Source organism: Andrena cerasifolii, chromosome 12 (assembly GCF_050908995.1).
Source record: "Andrena cerasifolii isolate SP2316 chromosome 12, iyAndCera1_principal, whole genome shotgun sequence".
Classification (NCBI taxonomy): domain Eukaryota; kingdom Metazoa; phylum Arthropoda; class Insecta; order Hymenoptera; family Andrenidae; genus Andrena; species Andrena cerasifolii.
Genome location: NC_135129.1, coordinates 12091626 through 12118362, shown reverse-complemented (window position 1 = coordinate 12118362; position 26737 = coordinate 12091626). Strand labels below are relative to the sequence as shown.

The 26737-nt window shown below is 38.1% G+C and overlaps 3 protein-coding genes across 7 annotated transcripts; 1 reads left to right on the top strand and 2 right to left on the bottom strand.

Moving 5' to 3' along the window:
• Nucleotides 1–10847: 10847 nt before the first annotated feature.
• Nucleotides 10848–16516, bottom strand: LOC143374963 (uncharacterized). Its single transcript, XM_076823571.1, has 15 exons — nt 16174–16516; nt 15505–15890; nt 15243–15435; nt 14982–15171; nt 14661–14907; nt 14464–14578; nt 14084–14397; nt 13784–13994; nt 13530–13694; nt 13100–13458; nt 12874–13028; nt 12525–12803; nt 12205–12449; nt 11993–12122; nt 10848–11911 (listed from the first exon to the last, which is right to left on the bottom strand). The coding sequence occupies exons 1-15, from the start codon at nt 16198–16200 to the stop codon at nt 11799–11801; spliced, it is 3129 nt and encodes a 1042-aa protein (XP_076679686.1). The 5' UTR covers nt 16201–16516; the 3' UTR covers nt 10848–11798.
• Nucleotides 16517–17852: 1336 nt separating this feature from the next.
• Nucleotides 17853–25498, top strand: LOC143374962 (protein MMS22-like). 3 transcript variants are annotated; one of them, XM_076823569.1, is made up of 21 exons: nt 17855–18171; nt 18233–19457; nt 19536–19670; nt 19742–19895; nt 19966–20151; nt 20238–20351; nt 21048–21245; nt 21322–21569; nt 21639–21736; nt 21800–21975; nt 22046–22204; nt 22273–22513; nt 22592–22820; nt 22883–22979; nt 23055–23249; nt 23309–23482; nt 23564–23917; nt 23988–24190; nt 24262–24450; nt 24530–24583; nt 25307–25498. In XM_076823569.1, coding segments are annotated over exons 2-21 (3489 nt in total). In that variant the 5' UTR covers nt 17855–18171; nt 18233–19173; the 3' UTR covers nt 25308–25498. The 3 variants fall into 3 exon arrangements, with proteins under 3 accessions (XP_076679685.1, XP_076679684.1, XP_076679683.1); XM_076823568.1 differs by having other exon boundaries at nt 17855–19457; XM_076823570.1 differs by lacking the exons at nt 23988–24190; nt 24530–24583; nt 25307–25498 and having other exon boundaries at nt 17853–19457; nt 24262–24417.
• Nucleotides 24620–26689, bottom strand: Hmg-2 (High mobility group protein 2). 3 transcript variants are annotated; one of them, XM_076823596.1, is made up of 7 exons: nt 26536–26689; nt 26269–26457; nt 26014–26197; nt 25676–25952; nt 25521–25602; nt 25205–25420; nt 24620–25131 (listed from the first exon to the last, which is right to left on the bottom strand). In XM_076823596.1, exons 2-7 carry the CDS (start codon nt 26354–26356, stop codon nt 24995–24997), a joined length of 984 nt encoding a protein of 327 aa, XP_076679711.1. In that variant the 5' UTR covers nt 26357–26457; nt 26536–26689; the 3' UTR covers nt 24620–24994. The 3 variants fall into 3 exon arrangements, with proteins under 3 accessions (XP_076679711.1, XP_076679709.1, XP_076679710.1); XM_076823594.1 differs by having other exon boundaries at nt 26266–26457; nt 26536–26688; XM_076823595.1 differs by having other exon boundaries at nt 26266–26382; nt 26536–26675.
• Between the last annotated feature and the right edge of the window lie 48 nt (nt 26690–26737).

The window sequence follows — 26737 nt, the reverse complement described above, 5'->3', positions numbered from 1 at the left end:
GCGTGGAAGGATCATTTTAGGTGTTCTTTTTAGCATGTCTTTTATATGTGATTTGGAATAGGAAGGAGTAAGTAGTGCTCGTTAAATAAAAAAACTCTTTTACCACTTAGCTGCAATTTATTCAAATAAGTGAAATGCAATACAATGAAATGTTACAAGTGTAACTGGGTAATTCGGCTGAAGCAGTATCTTGTGCAACTTTCATATGAATGCACACAGTCGCAAATGCAGCCGGTTTAACGTCTTTTATGTAAAAATTCCTTACCTGTAAAGCAGAAATATACACGATTAATAATCGCTCTAGTTACAGTATGTGAGATTAGATAGATAGATAATGTTTGTGTGGATTTAGCTTTCGCTGATACCACAGTGTTTTATTCTTGATTCTTCCTTCCTTATTCTTCGTATTGGCTTGTCGTCTGAAATTTATTTGTTCGTTGTTTTGTTGGTTAGTTGTATTTCTATTATAGTTGTGTGTTCATGCTTGCAAAAGCTTGTGTTATGTTGGCTAGTGTTTCCATGTCATTACTAAAGGCTAAGGCCCTAATATCGTATGGAGCTTGTATTCCCTTTGTTTGAATGAAATTGATGAATTTGTCTGAGGCGTCTTTATTTAGGGGACATGTGAATATCAAGTGATTTAGGTCTTCTTCTTCATAACCACAATTGCATTTTGGTTCTGGAATTATGGAGAGTTTATATAAATGTGCATTTGTTCTGTGGTGATTACTTCTGATCCTGTTAATTATTGATATCGCTTTTCTATTTGGTTTTTGTTTATATTTGGTGAACCATTGTGTATTTAGCTTAATGTTTTCGTCTATTAGTTTAAAGTAACTGTTATTGTTTGTTTGTGCTTTTATCTCTAGATCGTTTTTCCAGTTTGTTATGGCTGTATCTTTGAAGATATTTTTTGCTTCTTTTATAGTAAGTTTTGTTGATATATGTTTTCCAACCTCTCGTCCTAATTTTGCCAATTGGTCTACTCTCTCACTATTCTCTACTCCTAGGTGGCCTGGGCACCATATGAAAAGAATTTCTTTACGTATGGTCTGACATCTGTATGCTAGGAATTTTATTTCTGCTATGAATTGATTTTCTTGTGTATTCTGGTTTGTTTGATTTAATTTAGTAATAAGATATTTGGCGTCTGATATTATTTTGCAGGATCTATGAGTGCTAGTTTTGAAGAATTTAATCGCTTCTATTATTGCTATTGCTTCCAGAGTTTCTGAAGAATGTTCTTTCATTATGCTAAATAATTCATATTTATCTAATTGGGGGATGTAAAAGGCTGCTCCTGCTTTTGTATTTTCTTCATTGCTGTTATCTCCTATTGTTTTTTTGTGTCCAGATCCATCTGTGAATATTTCTAATTCATGAGGTGGGAGTTCAGATAGTTTTTTGGTGAATGCTTCGTTTGGGTTTTCTGCTAGCTTTATGATTTCGCCTATTTCTGTGTTTACTTCAAACTTGTTGAGGTGTGTTTGTATTGGAAATTCGTATATTATAGGTAGGTTTGTATGGTGTATACTTTTTAGAGTGGGCTTTATACAATTCCATCTTTTTATCAGAAAGAAATTGTATCTTTGTGTTGTTGATTTTTTTAATAATTTGTCTATATAATGTAATTTTGTTTTTAATTTATGTGATGTATGTGAGTGACATTTAGCTAAATAGTTGTTTGTTAATATTTCCGCCCTTTGGTATATGTTCATTTCTTTTGCTATATGCCATACTATTGCATTTGGAGTTGATGGCATTAGTCCTAAGCACTTCTTTAATGCAGTTTGAGTTAGAGTGTTGATTCCTTTCAGGTTAGTTCTTGATCCATTTATGTACTGTGGAAGGCCCCACTCAATCATTGTTCTAATGGTTGCTTTATAAATTAATAGTAAAGTTTCCGGGTGTGATCCCCAATGTACTCCCGATAGCCATTTTAGAATTGTTGTTGCCTTAATCAATTTTTCTTTAAGGTATTTGATGTGCGGTGACCAGTTTAATTTCTTGTCCAACATTAGTCCTAGGAATTTTGCTTCATTGGATGGTTTGACAATTTTTCCTTCAATGTTGATATCGAAATCTTGAGGTTCTTTCTTCCTGGAGAATACTACTAATTTTGTTTTTTCAGCCGATATGTTTAAATTTATTGAATTTAGCCATTTGTTTAAAGTCTCTATTGATTCTGTTAAGTCTCTTTTTATTTTAAGTTTCTCAGTATTTCTACAATAAATTACAATATCGTCTGCAAATTGAAGGGTGAAACAGTTATTTCCTGTATGATTTAGTATATTATGTAGGTAAATGTTGAATAGTAATGGACTTAAGATAGATCCCTGAGGGAGACCTTTCCTGCATGTTCTGGTGTCTATGTGTGTTCCTTTTAAGTAGAAATGGATTGTTCTTTCTGATATTGTATTTTGTATAAATCTGATTATGTTGGCTGGGATTTTCAGTTTGTTTAATTCGTTTATTAATATTGTTGGATTTACATTATCGAAAGCGCCTTCCACATCAATAAATAAGGCTCCCAATGATTCCCTTTTGAGGTAGGTTAGGTATATGTCTGTGGTAAGTAGATTGAGACTGTCTTGGCATGATTTATTTTTCCTAAATCCAAATTGTATATTTGGCAGCAAAAGGTCATTTTCAATGTAATGTTCAAGTCTATTTTTTATTATTTTTTCAGTTAGTTTTAATATGTTTGAGGCTAGCGATATTGGTCTGTAACTGTCTTTTTTTTGTTTAGGTATTAGTGTGGTGTTATAAACTTTCCAGTCTGCTGGGATCTCTCCTTGCTCGATGATCTGCGATATAATTTCCATAAGCCTGGTTATTATGTTGATTGGTAGTTTTTGTAGTATTTCATTTGTGATATTGTCCGCTCCTGGTGATGTGAGAGGTTTTAAGTTTTTAATTATTGTTTTTATTTCTTCTATTGAGACCTTCTGTTTCCAAACTGATGGTAGTTCTTCTTTTTTATTGTTGATGTGAATGTAGTTTGCTGTTGATGGAGGGGCAAATTTTTCTGCATATATCTTTGCTGATCTTATTTGATCTTCCGATGTGCTGCTATTCGGTGTATTCCATATTTTGCTATTACTGAATGATTTAATAGTGTTCCATATATCTTTTGTATTTGTGTTTGGGTTAAGTTTATTTACTGTTTCTTTAAAACTATTTGATTTTTCTTTCTTTATTATTCTTCGTGTATTGCTAATTTCTTCTTTCCATTTGATTAAGTTTTCGTTGGATGGTAGGTTTTTATAATCTAGATATGCTATTTTCCTTTTATTTGTTGCTTCTTGGCATTCATCGTTCCACCATATGAGAGCTGGTCTATTATTTTTGTTCCTCCTTATAGTTGTCGTATGGTTGTTTTTTATGTTGTTTTGGTTTTGTTGTTGGGTATTCAGTTGTTTTGCACCATATTTAACGAGTGTGTCTTGTACAATATTTGTTAGATTTTTGTATTCCTCTAGATAGTTAGTTTTTAGTATTTTATTGTTGAATGTTATTCTCTCTAAGTCTTCTATTGTTTTAGTCCAGTCGACTTTTGTTGTTGATAACTTTGGTCTATCACTTGTAAATATTTGTGGTTGAGAATTTGTTTCAATTGATATTGGATGGTGGTCACTGTTCATTGGGTCTGTTATGATGTTAATTTCAATATTGTTGATTAAATCTAATGAAATTATTTGTAAGTCTGGTGCAGTTGGACTACAGTTTATTTTTGGTATCATCGTAGAGTCTCTTTTTGGAACTATTGAAAAGTCTTGTTTATTAACTGCGTACATTAGATTCTTCCCGGTCGAGTTTTCAGTTCTGCTTCCCCATAATTTATGATTAGCGTTGAAGTCTCCACATATGATATGATTTTTGTAGCTAGATATATTCCCTAATTTGTTTAATAGTTCAAACCATATTTTGCCTGTTGTTTTTGCTTGAGGAGGTTTGTAAAGGTTGGTTATATATAGGTCATTATTTGTGTTAGTTTTGATTTTTATTATTTGAATTTCGAATTGGTTGAACATTGAGAAGTCTTCATTAATTTTGTCATATAATATGGCTTTGTTTATTGCTATTAAGGTTCCTCCTCCGTGGTGAATAGCTTGTCTGTCATTTCTTTCGATGTTAAAATTTCCCATGTTTATATAGTTCCCGTCATCTAACCAGGTTTCTTGTAGTGCTATTATGTCATAATCTTGTGCTATGTTTCTTAGATCCAAAATTTTATTTCTAATTCCTCTGCAATTCCATTGAAGGATTTTCATTATAATTGTATTACTATTGTTCTTTATTCCTGTTCCAGAGTTTTTGGATTGATTGTGATTGCTGAGTCTGCTAATGTTTTGGATCTAGATTTTTGATCGTATGCGATCTTTTTAGTTTCATTTGTGGTGTTGTATTTTGTTAATTCCTTAAGCCTTGGAATTATCGGTGAATTTTTTAATATAAGTGTTTTATTTGTTTTCTTACTTACCCTGGAGTATGGAAAAGTATTGTTCGAGTAAAAGGTTTTTATGGAAGCCTCGTCTATTTTGGTTGTTCTCCCTTTATCTTCGATTGTATTAATTCTTATTGGATTTTGTGTATTTAGTTTGATTAGACTTAAATTTTCTATGTTCCTATTTATGTCCAAGTGAGTTCTTATGTCTTCTTTTGATACGTATTTTTTTATTTCCTTCACGTTTTTGTTTTCTATTGTTTTGGGCTTTTTTAGTTCAATTTCTTCTAGAGTTTGGGGGTTTAGAAATTGCTTTTCCTTCCAGTCAAATATAGCTATTTTATTTATGTCTTTGTAATATATGTTAATAATTTGATTTTCGCTTATAATATTGTTTTTCCTTATTATATCTTTTGCCTTTTTATGGTCCACATTAAAATAACTCATTGTAGTGGCTAGTATTTTTTGGTATTGGAGTGAAGGGCAGTTAATATCAAAGGTACCGTGCTCCCCTTTGCAGTTTGCGCATTTCCTTACTGTTTTGCATTCATTAGTTTCTAAATGTTCTGCTTCTGAACATGTTGGACATCTTTTTTGTCCTCTACATTGTGCAGATGTGTGTCCGTATCGTAGGCAGTTATAGCATTTTTTAACGTTTTTTTTTATTGGAGCTGTTTTGCATTTCACATACCAAATAGTGATGCTTTGAGGAAGGAGATCTCCTTTGATTAATAATTTGATAGCATTTGTTGGTATTAGCTTATCTGATTTGTTATCGTAACGCATTAGCCTTTCAATTTCGACTATTTCTGGATTATAGTCGTGCTCCTCTATTCCCTGTTGGATTTCTTCTAAATCCATTTCTTTTGGAATGTCATACACAATAATTCGTCTATAGATTTTATAATCCGGAATGTATGTGTACCATTCCGTTAGCTTGTTTTTGGATTTTTCTATAAACTCGTTAGCATAAATATGGTTGTTGAACGTTAGTTGTATTTTATCTTTTCCTAGCTTATTTATTTTCTGGAGTTGAGTTGCAAGAGGGGCAATCTTTTTTCCCAACTGTAGAGGATGTAAGTTACCCAGGTTTTGGGACTCATCCTTTGATGTCATTTGAATTATATACGGTCCGGAGATATTGTCTCCATATCTATTCTTTTCCTGCATTTCGTGGAAAATGTTTTGCTTTTTTTTTTTATTTATTTGACTTATATTTGTGTTATCACTAGTTCCTGCTTTAGACTCTCCATGTATTGTCCTCTTTAAGCTATTGTCCACATTTAGGTTGTTATTATTGGAGGATGAGGATGGGTTTATTCCTATAATATCCAACATGTGTTGGTTGTTTGAAATCTGATAATTGTTGTTGTTCATTGTTACTTTGTTTTGACTATCTTTGAGGTCAGAAGTATTTTTATTTTTGTTTTTTGTTTTGTCTTCTATTTCCATTTCTTCCATGTCGTGTTTGTGATGTAGAATGTGTTGTGTAGTTTGTAGGTTATTTCCTATGTAACTATCTAATCTTCCCTACCTTACGTCAGGATATTGAAGGTTCTGTTGTTAAGGCCTTACTTTTAATTTCTCTATTCTAGTTATGGTATTTGGTAGATATTTTTGTATTTATTTATTACATTTGTACTTTGGTTATTTCACCACTAAACTTCGCGTGTGTACTCGTTAACGATCAAACCGGAAGTCCTCTATGTGAGATTAGTTACATCGCATCGGCACACTCTAAACTCTAAACATGTCACACATATGCAAGCACGCACCCACGCACAGCATTTCAACAGATTTCAGAGTAGGTAGTTCCTAAATTGGCCGCTGCTCGTGCTGCAACCAACATTACCGACTGATTCTTAAATAAGATTACAGTGCTACGAGTGGTAGGAATTAATATTAAATCTTACCGCAAACATATAAAATCTAAAACGACTAATTTCAATCAACATGTTGCATAATAAAATTATTCCCTTTACTAATATATTTTCATACGTGACAAAATGTTGTAACGTTTCTCCCATTTTCAATAATAGACAAGTCAAGTTACTAAAAATATTTTTCTTCTTACAGGTTTTAACTTCGGAATATTTCGACGGAATGATGGAAACCTTGATAGTAATCACAAGAAAATAGTGACTTTATATACCTTATACTTTATTGTAACACTGTAAAGGCCTTTTATGCAAATATATTGAAAGAAACTTGAAACAAACTGTATTATTATTCAGAAATACCTTTTACATATTCCTATCCAAATTTCAAATATCTATGGTATTTCCTTAAGAATACCATAGATTTCCTTTGTTAATAAGTCGATATTGAAGAAAATTTTGCAACTAGTGCCCATGGAATACTATTCAGAAATTACAAGCTTCGAGTCTTTCAAAAGCATCACATTAACCGAGAACTGTTTAAAGGCCCATGAAAGGCGTAGTTCTTATTTGCAACTTTAAGGCGATGCCTTCGAAGCTGAAATTTAGTATACCTCTTTCCACTTCATGTTCTCCTGATATATTGGCCAAAATCTGGCGAAAATTTTCAGAATCCACAAAATTGGGCTTCGTAACAGGATAACATGATGTCGAAAGAGGTGGCACTAAGTAACGTCTTCGCAGAAGCAATCGAGGATGCCTTCGAAGCTGAAATTCAGAATACCTCTCTCCGCTTCATGTTCTCCTGATATATTGGCCAAAATCTGGCGAAAATTTTCAGAATGCACAAAATTGGGCTTCGTAACAGGATAACATGATGTCGAAAGAGGTGGCACTAAGTAACGTCTTCGCAGAAGCAATCGAGGATGCCTTCGAAGCTGAAATTCAGAATACCTCTCTCCGCTTCATGTTCTCCTGATACCTGGGCAAAAATCTGGCAATAATTTTCAGAATGCACAAAATTGGGCTTCGTAACAGGAGAACATGATGTCGAAAGAGGTGGCACTAAGTAACGTCTTCGCAGAAGCAATCGAGGATGCCTTCGAAGCTGAAATTCAGAATACCTCTCTCCGCTTCATGTTCTCCTGATACCTGGGCAAAAATCTGGCAATAATTTTCAGAATCCACAAAATTGGGCTTCGTAACAGGATAACATGATGTCGAAAGAGGTGGCACTAAGTAACGTCTTCGCAGAAGCAATCGAGGATGCCTTCGAAGCTGAAATTCAGAATACCTCTCTCCGCTTCATGTTCTCCTGATACCTGGGCAAAAATCTGGCAATAATTTTCAGAATGCACAAAATTGGGCTTTGTAACAGGAGAACATGATGTCGAAAGAGGTGGCACTAAGTAATGTCTTCGGAGAGAGAATCAAGGATGCCTTCGAAGCTGAAATTCAGAATACCTCTCTCCCCTTCATGTTCTCCTGATATATTGGCCAAAATCTGGCGAAAATTTTCAGAATGCACAAAATTGGGCTTCGTAACAGGATAACATGATGTCGAAAGAGGTGGCACTAAGTAACGTCTTCGCAGAAGCAATCAAGGATGCCTTCGAAGCTGAAATTCAGAATACCTCTCTCCGCTTCATGTTCTCCTGATACCTGGGCAAAAATCTGGCAATAATTTTCAGAATGCACAAAATTGGGCTTCGTAACAGGATAACATGATGTCGAAAGAGGTGGCACTAAGTAACGTCTTCGCAGAAGCAATCGAGGATGCCTTCGAAGCTGAAATTCAGAATACCTCTCTCCGCTTCATGTTCTCCTGATACCTGGGCAAAAATCTGGCAATAATTTTCAGAATGCACAAAATTGGGCTTTGTAACAGGAGAACATGATGTCGAAAGAGGTGGCACTAAGTAACGTCTTCGCAGAAGCAATCGAGGATGCCTTCGAAGCTGAAATTCAGAATACCTCTCTCCGCTTCATGTTCTCCTGATACCTGGGCAAAAATCTGGCAATAATTTTCAGAATGCACAAAATTGGGCTTCGTGACAGGATAACATGATGTCGAAAGAGGTGGCACTAAGTAACGTCTTCGCAGAAGCAATCGAGGATGCCTTCGAAGCTGAAATTCAGAATACCTCTCTCCGCTTCATGTTCTCCTGATACCTGGGCAAAAATCTGGCAATAATTTTCAGAATGCACAAAATTGGGCTTTGTAACAGGAGAACATGATGTCGAAAGAGGTGGCACTAAGTAACGTCTTCGCAGAAGCAATCGAGGATGCCTTCGAAGCTGAAATTCAGAATACCTCTCTCCGCTTCATGTTCTCCTGATACCTGGGCAAAAATCTGGCAATAATTTTCAGAATGCACAAAATTGGGCTTTGTAACAGGGGAACATGATGTCGAAAGAGGTGGCACTAAGTAACGTCTTCGCAGAAGCAATCGAGGATGCCTTCGAAGCTGAAATTCAGAATACCTCTCTCCGCTGCATGTTCTCCTGATACCTGGGCAAAAATCTGGCAATAATTTTCAGAATGCACAAAATTGGGCTTTGTAACAGGAGAACATGATGTCGAAAGAGGTGGCACTAAGTAATGTCTTCGGAGAGAGAATCGAGGATGCCTTCGAAGCTGAAATTCAGAATACCTCTCTCCGCTTCATGTTCTCCTGATATATTGGCCAAAATCTGGAGAAAATTTTCAGAATCCACAAAATTGGGCTTCGTAACAGGATAACATGATGTCGAAAGAGGTGGCACTAAGTAACGTCTTCGCAGAAGCAATCGAGGATGCCTTCGAAGCTGAAATTCAGAATACCTCTCTCCGCTTCGTGTTCTCCTGATACCTGGACGAGAATCTGGCAATAATTTTCAGAATGCACAAAATTGGGCTTCGTAACAGGATAACATGATGTCGAAAGAGGTGGCACTAAGTAACGTCTTCGCAGAAGCAATCGAGGATGCCTTCGAAGCTGAAATTCAGAATACCTCTCTCCGCTTCATGTTCTCCTGATACCTGGGCAAAAATCTGGCAATAATTTTCAGAATGCACAAAATTGGGCTTTGTAACAGGAGAACATGATGTCGAAAGAGGTGGCACTAAGTAACGTCTTCGCAGAAGCAATCGAGGATGCCTTCGAAGCTGAAATTCAGAATACCTCTCTCCGCTTCATGTTCTCCTGATACCTGGGCAAAAATCTGGCAATAATTTTCAGAATGCACAAAATTGGGCTTTGTAACAGGAGAACATGATGTCGAAAGAGGTGGCACTAAGTAATGTCTTCGGAGAGAGAATCGAGGATGCCTTCGAAGCTGAAATTCAGAATACCTCTCTCCGCTTCATGTTCTCCTGATATATTGGCCAAAATCTGGCGAAAATTTTCAGAATCCACAAAATTGGGCTTCGTAACAGGATAACATGATGGCGAAAGAGGTGGCACTAAGTAACGTCTTCGCAGAAGCAATCGAGGATGCCTTCGAAGCTGAAATTCAGAATACCTCTCTCCGCTTCATGTTCTCCTGATACCTGAGCAAAAATCTGGCAATAATTTTCAAAATGCACAAAATTGGGCTTTGTAACAGGAGAACATGATGTCGAAAGAGATGGCACAAAATAATGTCTCCGGAGAGCAAATTAAAGAGCGAGAAGTGGCGCAGATGTTTCGAGACAGTGACTGTTTAACGAAGAGACGCAGAATTTTAGAGCGCCTCTTATTTGCAACTTTAAGGCGATGCCTTTGAAGCTGAAATTGCCACTAAACATTTGTTGTCATATAGCATATATTTAGGTTATATTTTCTGTCACTGCGAGGAGCCGACCACATAATAATCACGCGCATCCAGTCTGCGCATTTTCACTAGCCCAATTCAACATTCAATACAATTTTGTATATATAATGTTTGTTGATAACTGCTTTCTGCAGAGGACGTGTAATAAGTGTATTTCATGTTCTGTTTCGGTGCTTTGCTAGTAAAAAAATGTCTAACCTAACAAATTTCATTTTCTGGGGACATTCCCTCATCTATTTTCCCTTTTCATTTAGAGTTCCTTACTGCTAACGTAGAATATTGTAGCATAAGCACATTTCAAGTAATTAAAATGTACAATGAATTTTCTACGTTTACAGTACCAGCCGACTTTCCGTTTAAATTTTTATAAGTATAACGGAACAGCTGAGAATTTCTTTCCTTATTCAGAATAGAATACAGAAATAGCAAACAGCTCCCTCTCGCGTTCACCGGGTAATCGTCGATCTATCGGTATTACCATTTCTGTGCAGAAAAAAATGCTGTAATACCGACCTGCTAATTCCTACCACTATTTTATACTGAGTCGATAACGTTGGGTGTGACACGAAAATGGTAAAGGAACTCGCGAGCCCCCGATTCTACAAACTTGATAAATTACTGGATAATTGAAATAGGAATAGGAAGAATAACGGTATTAGGATTTGCGATAAAGATGAATAACTGTTACGTAGGAAAGGGAATACGGGGCTGAAGAAATTATAAGACGCTTATATAAAAATAAAACGTAACGCCGTTTATTGATTACAAATGGTCATGTAGTACAGATGCATGATATTGGCAGTTAGCACTTAAATTATAGCGCAGTTTCGATGTGATACGGTATTAAATCCTCGGAACTCACGTTTATATATTGTACGGTTGTTGGTATTGAAAAATATTTATCAATATGTACAGCGCATACGGTCTCCTGTTCTGTAGAGAAAAATAATGTATTTGAATCTCGCACTGTTTGCGAAAGACTACGTACAAATCGTAGATTATTACCTATTCAATAATTTCTATCGTCTCGCGCGCACGATAACGTGTCTCTTTAAAGCGATAATTATTGCGATCAATATGTACAATAAAAATACATTGTTTAGCGTACACGATATGATTCGACACCTTTCTCGATCGCTCGACATTAAAAAAAAAAGAATACAATCCGTTGAGCGTCCTGGGTGCTCTGTATATATGTTAAAAGTCATAATTAGTATAGAATGACACGTAACAACCATTGAAACACACATCTATTAAGTGCCTCTATGTGCGAACCCAGTGTTTTCGGTAAAAAAAAGGGAGAAGGGGGCACTTCACAGCCGTAATCACTGCACCTTGATTTTTGGGATACTGTGCTAACTTGACAAGAGAAATCTTCTTCTTTTCTCTCCGCATTAGCATCGCATTTAACAATGCTAATACTTAAAGAAATACGAAAAGAACATCCGCCTCTTTATAATCTGTAGAGAGAATACTGGCATGGCGTGTCGAGTGTCCAATATAAATGTGTCTTTCACGTTATTACGTGCGGAGCAGTGAAGCCAGGCTCTCATAAGCCCAGGTGTAAAAATCTCCAGGCACCGTCGAACGAGCGCTGATCTCGCAGTGTCGACATTTTCATACGCCGAGTCGACGGTTAGTATTCGAAACGCTCGATGATCTAAACGGGAGAATTATTGTCAGTAAAACTCTGAATCCGAACTGTGTTGCGAGTCACCGCTTCTGCCGTTCAAATACACTTCCGACGTTTGCTGAATCGATGGCGAATGTTGCGCAGCCTCCCAATGTTGGCCTGTAAGAGCAACAGGGTCGATTTCTCAGAAACTGAGTACACTTTATCGAACGCTGAAGACGATCGTGACTATCTACATACCGTGTGCAGCTAAGATTGTAGCCAAACAACGTGCCACGGCGCGATTCGGTGCGCAAGCCAGTGCAGGAGTAAGGCCCTCCGCATCGACAGCTACTACGCTAGCTCCTAATTGCAACAAGCGTCGTGTCACCTACAAAAATAAGTCTCGTTCACTTTGCAGAATAATGTACTTCTTAATGGACCAACTTAATTCGTAGGACTTGCTCGTTTACCTTTACGAGGCCGTTCCTCGCTGCCAAGTGTAAGGGTGTCCTCTGTTGCTTATTGGTCATGTTAATGACAGCGATGCGCTGCTGTTGCGACTGCGACGTGTTCTCGGGATTCGTATTGGCCGGGTCTATCCAATTGAGTAATAACGACGCGGCAGCGGAATGACGCCTTTGGCAAGCCAAATGCAACGCCGTGTTCCTGTTACAGTCGACAGCACTCACGTCGGCTTCCCGCTCGAGCAATAACTCTGCCATCGAAACACATCGAGACGATTCATACAGAGATATCGAGGAAGGAGTACTCGTTACTTAATGAAACTTACCGATAACGCCACACTGGCCAGTAACAGCGGCGCAAAGGAGAGGTGTTCGACCTGAATAATCTGGAACCTCCAGTCCAGCTAATTCTGCACCGACAGAGTTCAAGATAAGCCTCGCGCAATCTAGGGTCCCTGCACTAGCCGCGACGTGTAAAGGCAAGCGATCGCCCGTACTATCTCTTAAAGCAGCGACAGCTTTCCCTCCGAATTTGTTTATTAATAACTTCAAGCAATCTACCGATCCCTGGTACACCGCACAGTGGACAGCGGAGAATGGATTACCTGCACGTGTAATAGGGGGTTTAGATTCAGGTCTTGCGCATGCGAGCTCGCGTTGGTGACAGATATTTACCCTCTAACGAATCGATTACATTTTGATCCAGGAGGTACTCCACGCAATTGGAGTTGCCATTGTAACAAGCCCAATGAAGAACCGTACAATCTTGATCGTCCTTCGAGGTAACAGCCCCGGGGTCAGCTTTAACGAGAGCGGCTAGTGCTTTCACTCTGCGGGGGAAATGAAGTTGAAGTGGGGTGGAAATATGCGGCGATCTCTCGATCGAATAAAAGGAACCAACCTTCCGCACGCAGAGGCTAAATGCAATGGCGTTTTACCATTCGTATCTTGTACCGCTACTCGCGCACCGTGCGACAATAACAACTTCACTAGCTGGTGATCACGTTCGCTAAACACTGCTCGAAATAATGGCGTGTGTTTGTTTACGTCTGGCAAATTACAATCAGCTTTATATTTCAAAAGTAAATTGACGCACTCTGTATTACTGTTCGCCACCGCTAACGTTAAAGCAGTACGCTGTTTTGCGTCGTAGCGATCGACAACGCTTGGGTCTTCTGCATTTTCCAGAAGAAGTACCAGACAGCCAGAGTAACCTGTCGCAGCTGCACAGTGCAATGGAGTGCGCCTTGCGATAGAATCCTGCAAGATCATTGGCAATCGTCAGTACGAGAGAAACGTGCGATAGCGAAAAGGATCTTTTGAGGTCATACTTGAACTGATACGAAAGATCCGTGTCTTAACAACAGTTGAACACACTGGCGATGGCCTTTACAAGAAGCTAGATGTAAAGGCGTTTTACCGGTATCCTCTTTAATGTTAGTGTTGGGAAACAACGGCAGCAATAAGCTCAGTATCTCACTGTGCCCGTAATATGCCTACAAATAGACGGCACGGATATTAAACAGTCGTACGTTGGAGGACAGAACGCGTTAAAGTAGCTTTCCAAAATGCTTTTAATCATTACGGCAAGGTGTAGAGGCGTCAACGCTGGGGATATAGCTTCTTGTTTGTCTGTGGAATTGGACGAAGTCGTCAAGTTCACTTGTGGGCAAGCTTCTAGAAGAGCTTCTAAAGCCGGCTGATTTCCACCAGCAACCGCGTAATGAATCGCAGTGAAGCCACGTTTGTCACGCAAACGTGGATCTGCTCTATGCTTCAATAAATACTGTACGCATCTAAAAAAAAAAAAGAAAGTACGGTATTAATTATATGACGAAGGCACGGCTTTCTTGGACAAACTGTACGTTAATGATTGAACGCTTACTGAGCATCAGAATCCATGGGATTCGATGCTGCCGCTGCTAAATGCAAAGGGGTCGCGCCGTCTACGTCTTGTGCATTAGAATCACTTCCGAATCCGATCAGCGTGAAAACGCAAAGATAGTGGCCCTGGCTGGCAGCGTAATGAAGCGCCAACCTCTTGTCGTTATCGGTTAATCGAAAATTAGCTCCGCTAGACAACAGCAGATCTAAACAGCCGACAGAACCCTTGAATGCTGCCAAATGCAACGGTGTCTTACCACCGAAGTCCCACGAGTCTATGTGTCGACTATCGACTTGCAACAATTTCCTACAGACCTGCGGATGTTATTATTTGGAGAATTAACGATGGATCCAAGGGACGTACTTGTATGGATGCTTTACCTCGATATGTCCTGCTAAACAGCTTAGATGCAACGCCGTGCGTAGTTCAGCGTTGCACGCCGTTGGTGATGCACCATACTGTAGTAAAGTTGTTGTTAAGCACTCGTGGCCAAACCTAGAGGAGATTTGAACTTTAAATAGACACCGAAAGAAATGACGAACCACAGACGAGACTATTATTTTACATTGTACTTTACCAAGCAGCTATGTGTAAAGCGGTATTTCTAATTTTATCCCTGGTGTGCGGCGATGCCCCCGCGTCCAATAAGCTTTTCGATCGCGTGAATCTTCCGTGGATCGCGGTCATATGCAAAGGCGTGCGTTTGTCTATCGATTGGACGTTTATTTTTGCGCCAGCTTGTAAAAGTACTTCTAAACAATGAACGCCACGAGTGCTAACAGCGGCAACGTGTAGCGGAGTCAGTCGACGGTAGTTGACAGCCTCTGTTCGGGCGATAATTTGTTAGAAATTTAATGGAAAGGAACATTGATCTCGACAAACTTTTATGCCATCTCACCAACGTTCACGGTATTACTGATTAATTCTTTAACTGCGTCTGCATGGCCGTTCAGACAAGCAATATGTAGAGGTGTGTTTCCATATTCATTCTTCGCTTCGACGTCCGCCCGAGCCTTAATTAATATCTGCATACATTCTATGCTACCGGAAGCTGCGGCTGCGTGCAATGGAGTGTACAAATCTCGATCCTTAACACACAAACGAATACGTAAATATCATCTTGTAACTCGCGTGAATGTTTCTAGAAAAATAATATTACTTTTACGTTCACATCTGCCCCTTGCTCTATAAGCGTCTTCACGACATTATCATGCCCCATGTAAGCTGCGAAATGTAAAGCCCTGCGATTCTTTTTATCATAAGCGTTTACTACGCAGCCAATTTTTATTAAGTATTCCGTCATTTCGTGATGTCCATTGTAAACTGCATGGTGCAAGCTTGTTCTACCGCTCCTGGAAACATACGCGTTCTTATCAATATGTGTCCAAATCGATGGATAAGGGAATATGTAAGACACAAACCTGTCCGCTACGTTAACGTTCCTTAAATATGGAACTATCAGTTTCGCGCACTGTATCGCATTATTCGCTGCTGCTACATGTAAAGGTGTTTGCCAGCTACGATCTCTCATATTCACGTTCGCTTTACGGTGTAATAAAACTTCTACTACATTATGATTCCCTGAGCGACAAGCCCTATGCAACGGAGTTAGCCAATTCTTATCTTTAGCATTCACTGCGGCTCCGTGCAATAGGAGCAGCTTCACGATCGTCGCATCCCCCCAATATGCGGCTGCGTGCAGAAGAGAACGCTGTTCCGAATCTTGCCAATTCGGATCCTCTTGCTTAGACAATAATGCTAGAACTTCCTCTACGTCTCCGAAAAATATAGCTCTCAACAGAGGGGACTGCAAAGAGATTAACAGTAAATTATAATCAGCCCCGAAGACGCGTACTATCATAACGCATAATGCTGCAAATCATTTCCATTAACTGCGATTTCCCGAGGTTGTTAATACGTAAGGAGGTAATATAAAGGAGTAGAACTCTAGGAAGTCTACTGTACCGCGGGGAATTGAAACGAAATTGAACGATTGACACATGAGTCTAACCTCCGGCTTTGCGGTTCCATTAATGTATTCAAAGACTGTACGGAGAAATGCGTTCGCAAGAAGAAATCAAACAACATACCCCGTCGTGTAGGTCCTGCACGTTCATGATTAACCGCTTTCTCGATTTATACAGATACGGAAGTATTTATAAAAACACAGCTACGAGACTGCGAATAACTGACATGGTACTGTGTGAGTCATACCGCAATGCATGCAGCTGAATATATTACTTTCATTTCCCAGTCGACGATTTCTTACAAGCGTGTCATTAAAATCGGCTGTCGTTTCGGGCGAACACCAGCATCGCCTACGTGAAAATAACTATCAAAATATGCATAACGATCCTATCTTCAGGTATAAACAGCTCCAGCTATCTCCCTACGCACTCCATCTTTGTTTCTGACAAGTTATCAGAAGCTTGTAAACAGATGCATATACATATGTATGTACAATGCGATCGCGCGAAAGTTGAAGGGCTTTATGCATTTCCCCCCTATTCGACACAGAATAAACATTTCTCGGTGTTTTACATGATTAAAAAATATAAGGTTTGCGATAGGCGTCGAATTCTGGGCCGGGTTCTGCTTAAAAGTCACTCGAGCATGGGAAACGGGTCGGCGAAGAAGCCTCGATGTAAAATATTCAATTCGGTGCTATTCTGCGGAATTTAAAACAGCATCGGTCCTTTTCGCCACGGACTCTCGCGAAGTACTGCGCATTTAACTTTCATTTGTTTCTGGTAATGTCTAAGCGAATGGAATCTTCTCGCCAATCGTACGCCGATAATATCGTGACGCGTTTAGTTCGAAATGGATGCTGATGCGATCGACCCATCCCAATGTCTCATGAACAGGAAAAAGATTTCGAGTTGTCCCAAGGAGAATTCAAAGAACGCTTTCTTAAGCGTGGCGCCGCCGAGTTTAAAATTCACTTTCAGTGCTGGAAACCTTAAAGTTCAAGAGAAAGCGATAGAAATCACAAATTATTTCTCTAAATTGTGCCCCGTTCAGCCTCTCCCATTAGAAACCAATTACTTCCGGGTTGGAGGTGCTTCTCAGGTGAAGAAAGACTTGTATGAGAAATTGAAGATGTAGAGAGATTGAGAAACGCATTTATTGCAGAGAAGATGGCTTAGTCCAGGATCGGTGCTCAAGATAAATGTTCTTTTTATTCCCGACGAATCGAGGGATTATAACGATGTCTTGAGTATTCGTTATTTCGACGATCGAATGTTACGAATTAAAATTACTGCAAAGATAAGAAGTCACTTTTCTTTTCCCACTAACGTGAACTTCGGAAATGTGCCACTGGGTCGAGCGTAAGTTACTCGTTCGATGCCCATAGAATTCACGTGGAAAGTATCATTGTTCGTTGTTTAAGGGCCTGCTGTAAAATATCGATATCCTCTTGCGCAGAGAAAAAATTCTCCTTCGCGGTTTTACCATCCAAAGATGAGCCATGTGTCGACATCTATCCTCGGTGTGGTAAACTTGTATTTTCTATGCCGGGGTTCTTTACCAAGCTGTCTTAGAATATATGTACATCGTCATAATGCACATTTAATTGATTTTTAGGCCATATAAAACCAGGACAGAGGCCTGTAACACTCATGATTATTTACAGACCCCTTCGATACATAAGTATGAACTTCCATATTCGGATATTCATTTCTGACTTGTGCAAAACACCCCACGTCATAAATTTCCATGCGTACACTCGGCCAGGTCTTTTGCGGTGAGACAACTGAAAAGAATTATGCAAAGGGGGGAATGCAATTAGTCCTGTAATGAAAGTGACTATGGTTTAATTAGAGAATCGCTGGAGAATGTCGAACCGAGAACTAAGAGAACGACGCAGCCAGTAAAAATTATCCCAGTGTCCCGTACAAAAAGAAAATCAATTTCCCAAGAGAGACCTGCACCGAAGTTCCAAATAAAAAAGCCTGCTAAGCCATGCACGAGCTTCGAGAAAGATTTAGTGAAGAAATGCTGTTATGTTCCTCTGTATCCACTGCATACTGTTAATTGCGTCTTGAATTCAAAGATTCGTAATCCGTACGGCGAGCACGAATTAAAAGGTTAGGACTTTAAAGAATTTCGTACGGACTATGAAATGATTAAACTGTTTCGTGAGATTAGGTCCACTGAACGCGTACATGTACCAGATTGTAGAACAGAAAGCACGAAAGCTAAAGGAATTCTTGCTAAAAGTACAGAGTTATCGCAAAGGAAACGAACAGGCGAGGATTCATCATAGGCCGAAAGTAAATTACGGAACATGTGGCGCTAGCGAGATTCAAGTAATTGAAGTTAAGATACAGCGGGAACAAGAATGGAACGATCATAAAGAGTCAATGAAGATGAGCGTGGATGAAGACTTGTTTCAGCGAGAGAAGGTCAGAGGCATAAAACAAAGAATTTTAAGAGCTTCTCAGAAAGTACGCGTTTTCTTAATTATTAGACGACGACGCTGTAATATTCTCAAAATTCGGCCTTCAGTTTTTTTGTGCATTTATTCCTAGTATCCCCATGTCACTTTAACATCGCCTCAAAATGGACAATCGCTTCTCCGTTATTGCAAGCTGTTGCCCTTTCTTCAAGCGGCCCGTAAAATTGTATTAAGGAAAAGATTGTTGAATGTACTTGAAAAATTACGACAATTGACGAGCGAATCAGTTGTTGCGTTTCAAGAACCATTTAAAGAAAATTTTTAATAAGAAAGGAAGCGAAGCGTCGTCGATCATAATTATTTTCTAACCCAGACCGTTCTTTGAATGGAAGAGGATCATGCGATCTGTCACGGAAAATATCGGTCTTCGATATCCAATTGTTAAACTACATTTTCCAGTTACATTAATAAATGCGCGTACCACAGAAATACAGAAGAATTTTACTTTAACATAATGCAAAATCTAGTATATACTTCCAAAGTCTGCACTCACTATAGTGCACTCTGTAGATGGCGGTTCTCTGATTGCCGCCAAAACTTAGGAAAAAGCGTCTGCTTACATGCGTTTCACATATTCTAAAGAATGAAGTACGTAAATTGTGCTTGTTAAGTTTTATTAATAGGCAAATGTATGTCACGAGTCTTGATTGGAATAAACATTGAACGATTCGTATTCTGTTTGGAAAAACACACTGTACAGATGGATTTGTGTTTAACTTTTAACTGCAATGGAAAGGTGAATTCTAATGATTGGGAATTGAGCAAGGAGAGTTTGTTCTTATGCGGAGAACTGGAGAACGTTCTTTACCCACAAGATGAATATCCATTGTCCGATATGGATATACAACTATTCGATTGCACTGTGCCTGCTGCAACAGCCGTGTTTGACTTGAAACATTTTATCAAGTGTTTGGAGTAAGAAGCAATAATAGTATAAATGTTTATTCTACGTTATATCGGTTTCTTTAATCGTTTCATCTAATTCTCTCACAGCATGCAATTAAAGATACTCAGCAGGCACGAGACTTACAACCAAGTTTTATACTCTAAGACAGATGACATCGATTTTTATTATATTAGACGTATTATATGTGAATTCATTTTATACATTCGGACGTATTTAAACAGGTGAGATGATTTGCTGTTTAAAACCACCTTAGTTATTTAAGTTATGCCTCTAATGATATATGAATTTCCAGTATTAAATGGGATCTTCAATCTTTGCAAGTTGTAAATGAAGATATCGAAGAGGAATTTAATACATTATTTATTACTATAAAACGTTTCCTTCAGAGATTGCGGAATATCCCAGATGCTACATTTCATTATGCACCTTCTAAGCTGGGCAATCAGGTTTGTAGAAAAAACGTGTATGAAGTTACAGCGCTGCTTATATTATTCACACGAGTCATTTGTATTGCAGTGTAAACAACCCGAATATCATATGTACCATGCACACATAGAATTACGATGGCTATTTATTTCCTTGGTATATACACGTAGTATGTACTACCACTATTCAGTGGAAAATCAATTTGGTGAATTGGAGAATATACAAGCGATGATAGTAAATGATCTTATTTGTATTTCCTTCAAGATATTTGAAACGGTAAGAGATTATCTTCTTTGCAAGAAAAAATGTGGCGCTTAAATACTCGTATATATTTACTGTATATTTCTTCCAATATGTTTTAGATGCCTCTAATAAACATACAACAAAAAACACCGTATAATTGTACCTGTATTCGTGAATTATGGCTGCTAGTTCAAGTATTCACTGATAGCTTGTCTGAAAGGATGAAGTCAAAGGTACTACATACTGCTACTCCTTAAGGGGGGGGGGGGGGAGGCCTACCTAGAAATTTTCGAAAAATCGATTTTTCGATTTTTATATTTACTTGAAGTACATCTTGAAAGTATTCCCTGAAAGTTCAAGTTAATGCGACCAAAATTAACAAAGTTATACGCGTAGATAAATGTTCCTCGGTGTAGCGCTCAGACCCAAAACATTAAACGCGTTTTCCTTTGCAGGTTTATTTTAGTGTTAAAATTCTAAGCGCTATCGGGAGCTTTTCCTTTTTTGGCCTAGATTTTTTTTTACACTCGAAAAACGAGCTATTTTTTGCCAAATATCGATGCTTCAACTTTCAAAATCGGGACCGATAGCGCCTACATAATTTCATATATATTATCTAAAAAAAATCGAATTTTCAATTTTGGATGATCATGCACCGATCTATGGTTGTCACCGCAAAGTGCCTAAAAAAAAGGACGTCTCGGGCATCGCCTATAACTCACAAACTCTTCAATACTTTTTACCACAAAAAATACTGAAATATCCGTAAGATGTACTCTTTCCAATAGACTAATGTTTAATAATAAAAGTATATCGGTTTTTCTAGAAAATAATCCCAAAGAAACATGTTGTTTTGACCGTTCTAGATGGGCCTACCGCCTTAAGACTACATTTTCGAATTCAACTATAAAACATTTATCTATTTCCAGACATTTTGGGATTATGTAAATGATTGTATCAATGGATTATTAAATAGGAATACACCCAACAGTAAGCAGCAATCTGCGTGCTATACTTTAGAACCCTGTAAGAACTCTGAATTGTTCTGCCTTTGGATTATCTACAATCTTTCACTTTTGTACGGATACAACAGTGACGGTACATATTTAGGATCTAAGTGTTCTAGGGTAATAGTTTTAATTTTGTAATCTTTGTGATTCAAAGTCATGATGATAATGTACTTATTTATTTGCACCTTTAAAGATTAGACCTAATTACGAGCAGCTTGAGAAGATATTGAAGACGTACATCTCCAAGGGCGGGAAAGACGGCGAAAGGGACGAAATTGATGAAGAATTACGCATAATGATACCCTTATTAGATACTATAGTTATCAATTGGTGGCAGCCACGAGTCTCAGTGATTTCTCTCCTTTGGGATTGCTTTCATAAAAGATTAGATGAGCCCTTCTTGTTACAGACATCTGGTCCTTGGACTTTATCAGTGGAAAAGTAAGTAACTGATTGCGTAAGTATCTATGCGTTCGTTTTATTACGATCTATGAGAAAGGTTTCTAATAGAAAGACCGCTGTGGACATTTTGAAACAAGTAAGAGACAGGATTAGTAACACAGAATGTGGCAAAGAATCCAGTTATGGAATGTTTTTACGTTTGCTCGGTAAGTATCGCGTGTAAAGTAAATTGTATCACAGAATGTATTAATTTCAAAAACGTATTACAGGATCCTTCTTGCGAATAAATTGTAGCAGCGGTGATACAAAGCATTGGAACCAAATTAAGGGTCGTATTTATTCGAAATTTTCTAAGAGCAAAGTCCAAGAATTTTCTGTAACAGGCTTGTATAATTTCATTTCGTTATTTTTAACGCTAGCTGTTACTGCAGATACCACAAACGTGGTGAGTATTATGATCTTTTTAATTGCCTTCCCTTTTGTACAACAAGTATACGATTCTTCTTTCTTTACAGTGTTCAGTGTTGTCGGATCTCTTACCAGTGACAAAAGAATATAATAATGAGACCAGTAAAAAGTATAATTTAATTTGGAAAGGAAAGTTAGCTGTTCTTCTGTTGCACAGCGAGCTTAGGCTCAGTTTTGCGAATATTGCGCCTTACTACATAGATACGGTGTGTACGATTTACATCCACCACGTTCCGTGTTTCACACCCTCGTTAAACTTTAATTATATTCACAGGTGAATGCAATAAGTTGCCGTAAAGATGATACCTCCCGCTCGATGATGATTAATTTTATTGATGTATTTAGTATAATAATGTCGTCTAGTAGAGTGGAATTGGGAGAACATTTACTACTCAGCGGTTGGGTAGATCGGTATCTATTGGAATGTTCAAGTAAAATGGTCGGGACATTGACAAAGACTCTAGTTAACATTTTCGAGAAGTGTACTTCCCTCGATCTTAAGCCCTCTACTTCAGGTTCGTTGCTTTTTAATTGTATATCGATGTCCCCCCCCCCCCTCGTTTTTTAGTGATTCGTTTATTTGTCACGTATAGATGGTGTAGGAAAAATGTTAGATGCTTTATGGTGTTATGTTGCGTGCAGAGTACGGCAACTTGTGTTTGATCCTGCAAGAACTGGTGATCATTATCGAGATGTCTCTAAACTTGCTATTGAGTTCACTTTGGAAGCATTGAGGAATCCAGCAACAGCGAAAAAGCATAAGCATTCAGCCATGTCTTTGTTCCAACACTTCGCGTCGTCCATAATTGTTAAAGACATCAGGTAAAATCACGAATTATTTCTAATATAATGACTAAGTAGCTCATATAAAAATTGCATTTTAGGATTACAAAGCGGTACTTGGTATTAATACTCGAACAGGAGCAAGCAGTTGAGTCTTTGAAGAGAGAAATAAAAAATTTTGATACAATACTCGTGCAAGTCAGTAAGAATTCGAAGTACGTGCGTAGATACATGTTTAGTAATAAGATTTTAACATTGTGCTACTAATTTCAGGCGTGGATAAAATGTTCCATCATCGGCCATGATACCAGCGACGATGAAATAAAAATTATACAAGATTACATATTACGATTAAGCGAAATACAACAGATGTTTGCGACACCACGCGATATTCAAGAATTTCAAGACAGTGACGAGTCCATCCTAATGTTCATGATGTACTCTATGAAGAAACGAAATACTTTAAAGGTATATATGTTTATAAAGTTAATATCGATGATAAAATGGTAATTGTTTATGCGTTTCAGACGGAACAGGAGCGAATGCAACATGACGCGAAGTGGCGATCGTACTTTAATCATTTAGAAAAGTGGATCCTCACGCCGATTACAGAAGAGACTAAAGACTCGAAATTAGCTTTGTGGGTATACAGGTGTATTGGAACATTAATCCTTTGTACTTCCACAATGTTGTATTCCAAAGTAAGCATGGTTCACGTTTCCATAAATAGATAAAGTGTAGCTAGTGCTAATTGATTTATATTAATCTAAATTCTCTTTTAGAATCAACCCAATAACATGTTCAAAACGTTATTGAATAAAACTATCCTTTCACTGGACCATCCGTTTTCGAAAAATTTAGGGAAGAAGACATTTTCCATGATACTTTTGGGCATGGAGGCTCTCAATGTTAAAAGTGACATATCGCTGCAGATACTAATTCGCGATCTCTTCGATCAGTACATGTCACTTTTAATCACTTCCACCACCAACACAAACAATTTTAAAGTATCCGATTCATTGTTAAAGTGCTTCAGAGATGCAAAGCCAGATTTCTTATGTCTAGTGTTTGAAATATTGATGTCGAACTTTTTTAGCATCTCCAGCGATAACATGATGCATAAACACTCTTACTTGGTAAGTAGCATTTTGCATTTCTTATAAATCTACTGCGATTCCCAATTAAAATGAAATGCTCTGAATGCAGGTAATGTTATTTCTACAAAGTCTGCTCAAAGGTGAAAGAAATTACGCGTGTTACGTAACAGAATATATTATTTCAATTTGTACACCTTATATTATTGGAGGCTACATGAAAGTTCACGATCATCATCCGCATAAGCAACACACCATCGATTTTATAAATAGTGTCGTTAAGAACTCGTATTACAAAGAAAATCCTACTTTACAGTTAGTACTCATATTCTCAGTCGCTTCCACAAATATGCTCCGCCTATGTTTCACGAAATTTACAATTTCAGGGAAAAGTTTAACAATGTCATATCTTGTTCCATTGGGAAATCACTAATAACGAATCAGCATAATACTTTTGAATTTTTACGATCGATTTTGTCAGTGAGAGCTGAAATAGTACAATTCTTATCGTCACAAATTGAGCATACCTTAACTGACTTGGAAAGGAATCGACGTCCGAACGCGGCATCTTTAAGGTAAGAACCTAAGAACATAGCGAGAAGTGTTCTTCGCGAAGCTTTTCCAACTATCGTAAATGTCTCATTCAACTTTCAGGTATTCCTGGAATCAACTTCAGTGTGCTATGAAAAACGTAAAAGGAAATCAGTAGTAAGTTTAAAAAATTTATTAATAAATAGTCGGTAATACCATGATGATACTTTGTTATTATGCTACAGAGCGATTATGTATACTTAAACTGTATAATAACGGATAGATGCCTGAAAGTACATTTTATAAATTATACTCACCTAAAAAGAAATTGTATAAACATAAAGCTATAAATGAAAAGATGAATTTAATATTACATATGGTACAGACACGTTAATTATCAAGCTAGGAAGCATACGGAATTTTGACCGATACATAAGGGAGAATTTCTGCTTCAGGAGGAAAAAGTTGCATTTTACAAAACATGTAAAAAACAACACAGTCACTTTTTTTTTCTCTCTATTTTCGATGCGAGTGTCTTGAACGATGATGTTTTAGCGAAGTAGTAGTTGTACTACCGGGAGGCGATCGTCATCCAATTAACTCAAGGCGAGATACAGCACTACGCACAGCATTTCGCAAAGATTGCTCTGTACTGCTGCTCAGTAATGATTCGAGTCTTTCAACGTAACTGTCGATATTTTGTAACGTTGCGCCCTCGTTTGTGCCTGAAAGTAAGCGGGTCATCATTTTTGCTGTAACGATTAGAAAGTTATCCTGCTCTTTATATACAAATCCAACCTGGAAGGGGTATCGTCGCGAAGCAACCAGCTAATTGCGAACGAAGGGAATCCAAATGACGTTGTAGAGCTTGATTTGTCGTGCGTTGTTGATTTGTTTCAGATTCCAGGCGATTTACAGCTGCGTAAAGACTATCTACGTGCCGTTGCAGAACAGCATTCTGAGCCTCATAATCTGATGTAGCTTTTCTTAATTGCCTTAATTCCGTTTCACATGCTGCACGCATAAAGGATTATTGTAAATACACATGAAACGCGAAACCAATAAAATTGTAAATATTCTTTTATACAAGTATACGAACTGCTGCGTTGCTCACCTTTATTGTGATCCAAGAATTCTTCCGTAAAGATCGGTATGTCGAAGCCTGTAAAGTCATTGTCCTTGTCCTGTTGAATATCCTAATAACCAAACGAATATCAGACCGGTTGTAACGATAAATTAAATAGCAGAGAATTAAAGCGAGCGCCATACATTTTGCTCCGAATTCATGTCAGTTCCGTTCCTTTCTTTCTTCTCATGCTGCTTCTCCGACGACTGCTTTTCGCTGAACAAACGATACGCCTCTGTTTGCTTGTAGTCGCTAAATTCACGATTATAACGTTCTTTGTCCTGCTCCGCAGCATCCAGGTACTGCTGTTTCTGATCAGCAGGCAATGAACTCCACTCGGAGGCAAGGAGCTTGGTAATTTCAGCAAACGACAAAGTCGGGTTGTCGGTCCTCACTTTTTCTCTTCGGTCATTTAAAAACCTACATCGCAGTTTGTTAAATGGTAATTCTTTTTACGTTTTCTGGTTGCGTAAAGCCGTACCTGAAATAGCCTGTGAGTGGTTGCTTTGGCGCGGTGGCGTCCCTAGGAGCTTTCTTACGCTTCTTTGCTCTGTTAGTTGTATTAGTTGTATTACTTCCGATGCCAGAAGCTGTATTATTCTTTTTCATCCCATTGTCGCACACAGAGTCTGGTACTTTATCCTCCCCACTTGCTGGTGACTTGTCTAACAAACAAAGCATTATTATTAAGAAGTAAAATGCTATTCTTGAAGATTAGTGGAAGTCAAGTTACTAATATGTTCTTCGGTTTCTCCATTGAAAGTAGGTTGCTCTGGCCCTCCATTGCTTTCAGGCACATCATTAATTGGTGCATTTTCGCTCATTTTCTCTAATATACACTTTTCCCTTGCTGCAATATTTTGGTAGTTTCAGATAAAACACATAACTGATCCCTTCAGGCTCAAAACTATAACTGCATTATTGCCTGGAAGGTTATACAAAGTGCAATAGCGTTTTATAAAGAGAACCTGGACGGCTGATTGTGGAAAGATTTAATATTTACTGTGATCGATATATTTTTAATGAATCTAGCGCATAGGTTCATTTAATGATAACGTAATAGGTTAAACGACGAATATGTTGACAACAACACTGTTGCAACTGAATGCAAATGAAACGTAGCACTGAATCATGCCCGGTGTTGCACGGCAACGTGTACGACGTGTACTTTCGGAAGAAAAATTAATTTTTCATGACAGAAATAA

Bases quoted from the DNA above. Each gene is read 5' to 3' on its own strand.
- LOC143374963 (XM_076823571.1), bottom strand. From the start codon at position 16,200: ATGAACGTGCAGGACCTACACGACGGG. The intron at 15,891-16,173 runs GTATGTTGTTTG...ATCTCTTTGCAG, and splicing joins TGCAGGACCTACACGACGGG to TCCCCTCTGTTGAGAGCTAT. The intron at 12,804-12,873 runs GTAAATATCTGT...TTACACGTGCAG, and splicing joins TGTAATCGATTCGTTAGAGG to GTAATCCATTCTCCGCTGTC.
- LOC143374962 (XM_076823569.1), top strand. From the start codon at position 19,174: ATGTCACGAGTCTTGATTGGAATAAACATTGAACGATTCGTATTCTGT. The intron at 21,246-21,321 runs GTAATAGTTTTA...GCACCTTTAAAG, and splicing joins TAGGATCTAAGTGTTCTAGG to ATTAGACCTAATTACGAGCA. The intron at 22,514-22,591 runs GTTCGTTGCTTT...TGTCACGTATAG, and splicing joins TCTTAAGCCCTCTACTTCAG to ATGGTGTAGGAAAAATGTTA.
- Hmg-2 (XM_076823594.1), bottom strand. From the start codon at position 26,356: ATGAGCGAAAATGCACCAATTAATGATGTGCCTGAAAGCAATGGAGGG. The intron at 25,603-25,675 runs GTATGGCGCTCG...TTTGGTTATTAG, and splicing joins ACATGAATTCGGAGCAAAAT to GATATTCAACAGGACAAGGA. The intron at 25,132-25,204 runs GTTGGATTTGTA...GCTTACTTTCAG, and splicing joins CGCGACGATACCCCTTCCAG to GCACAAACGAGGGCGCAACG.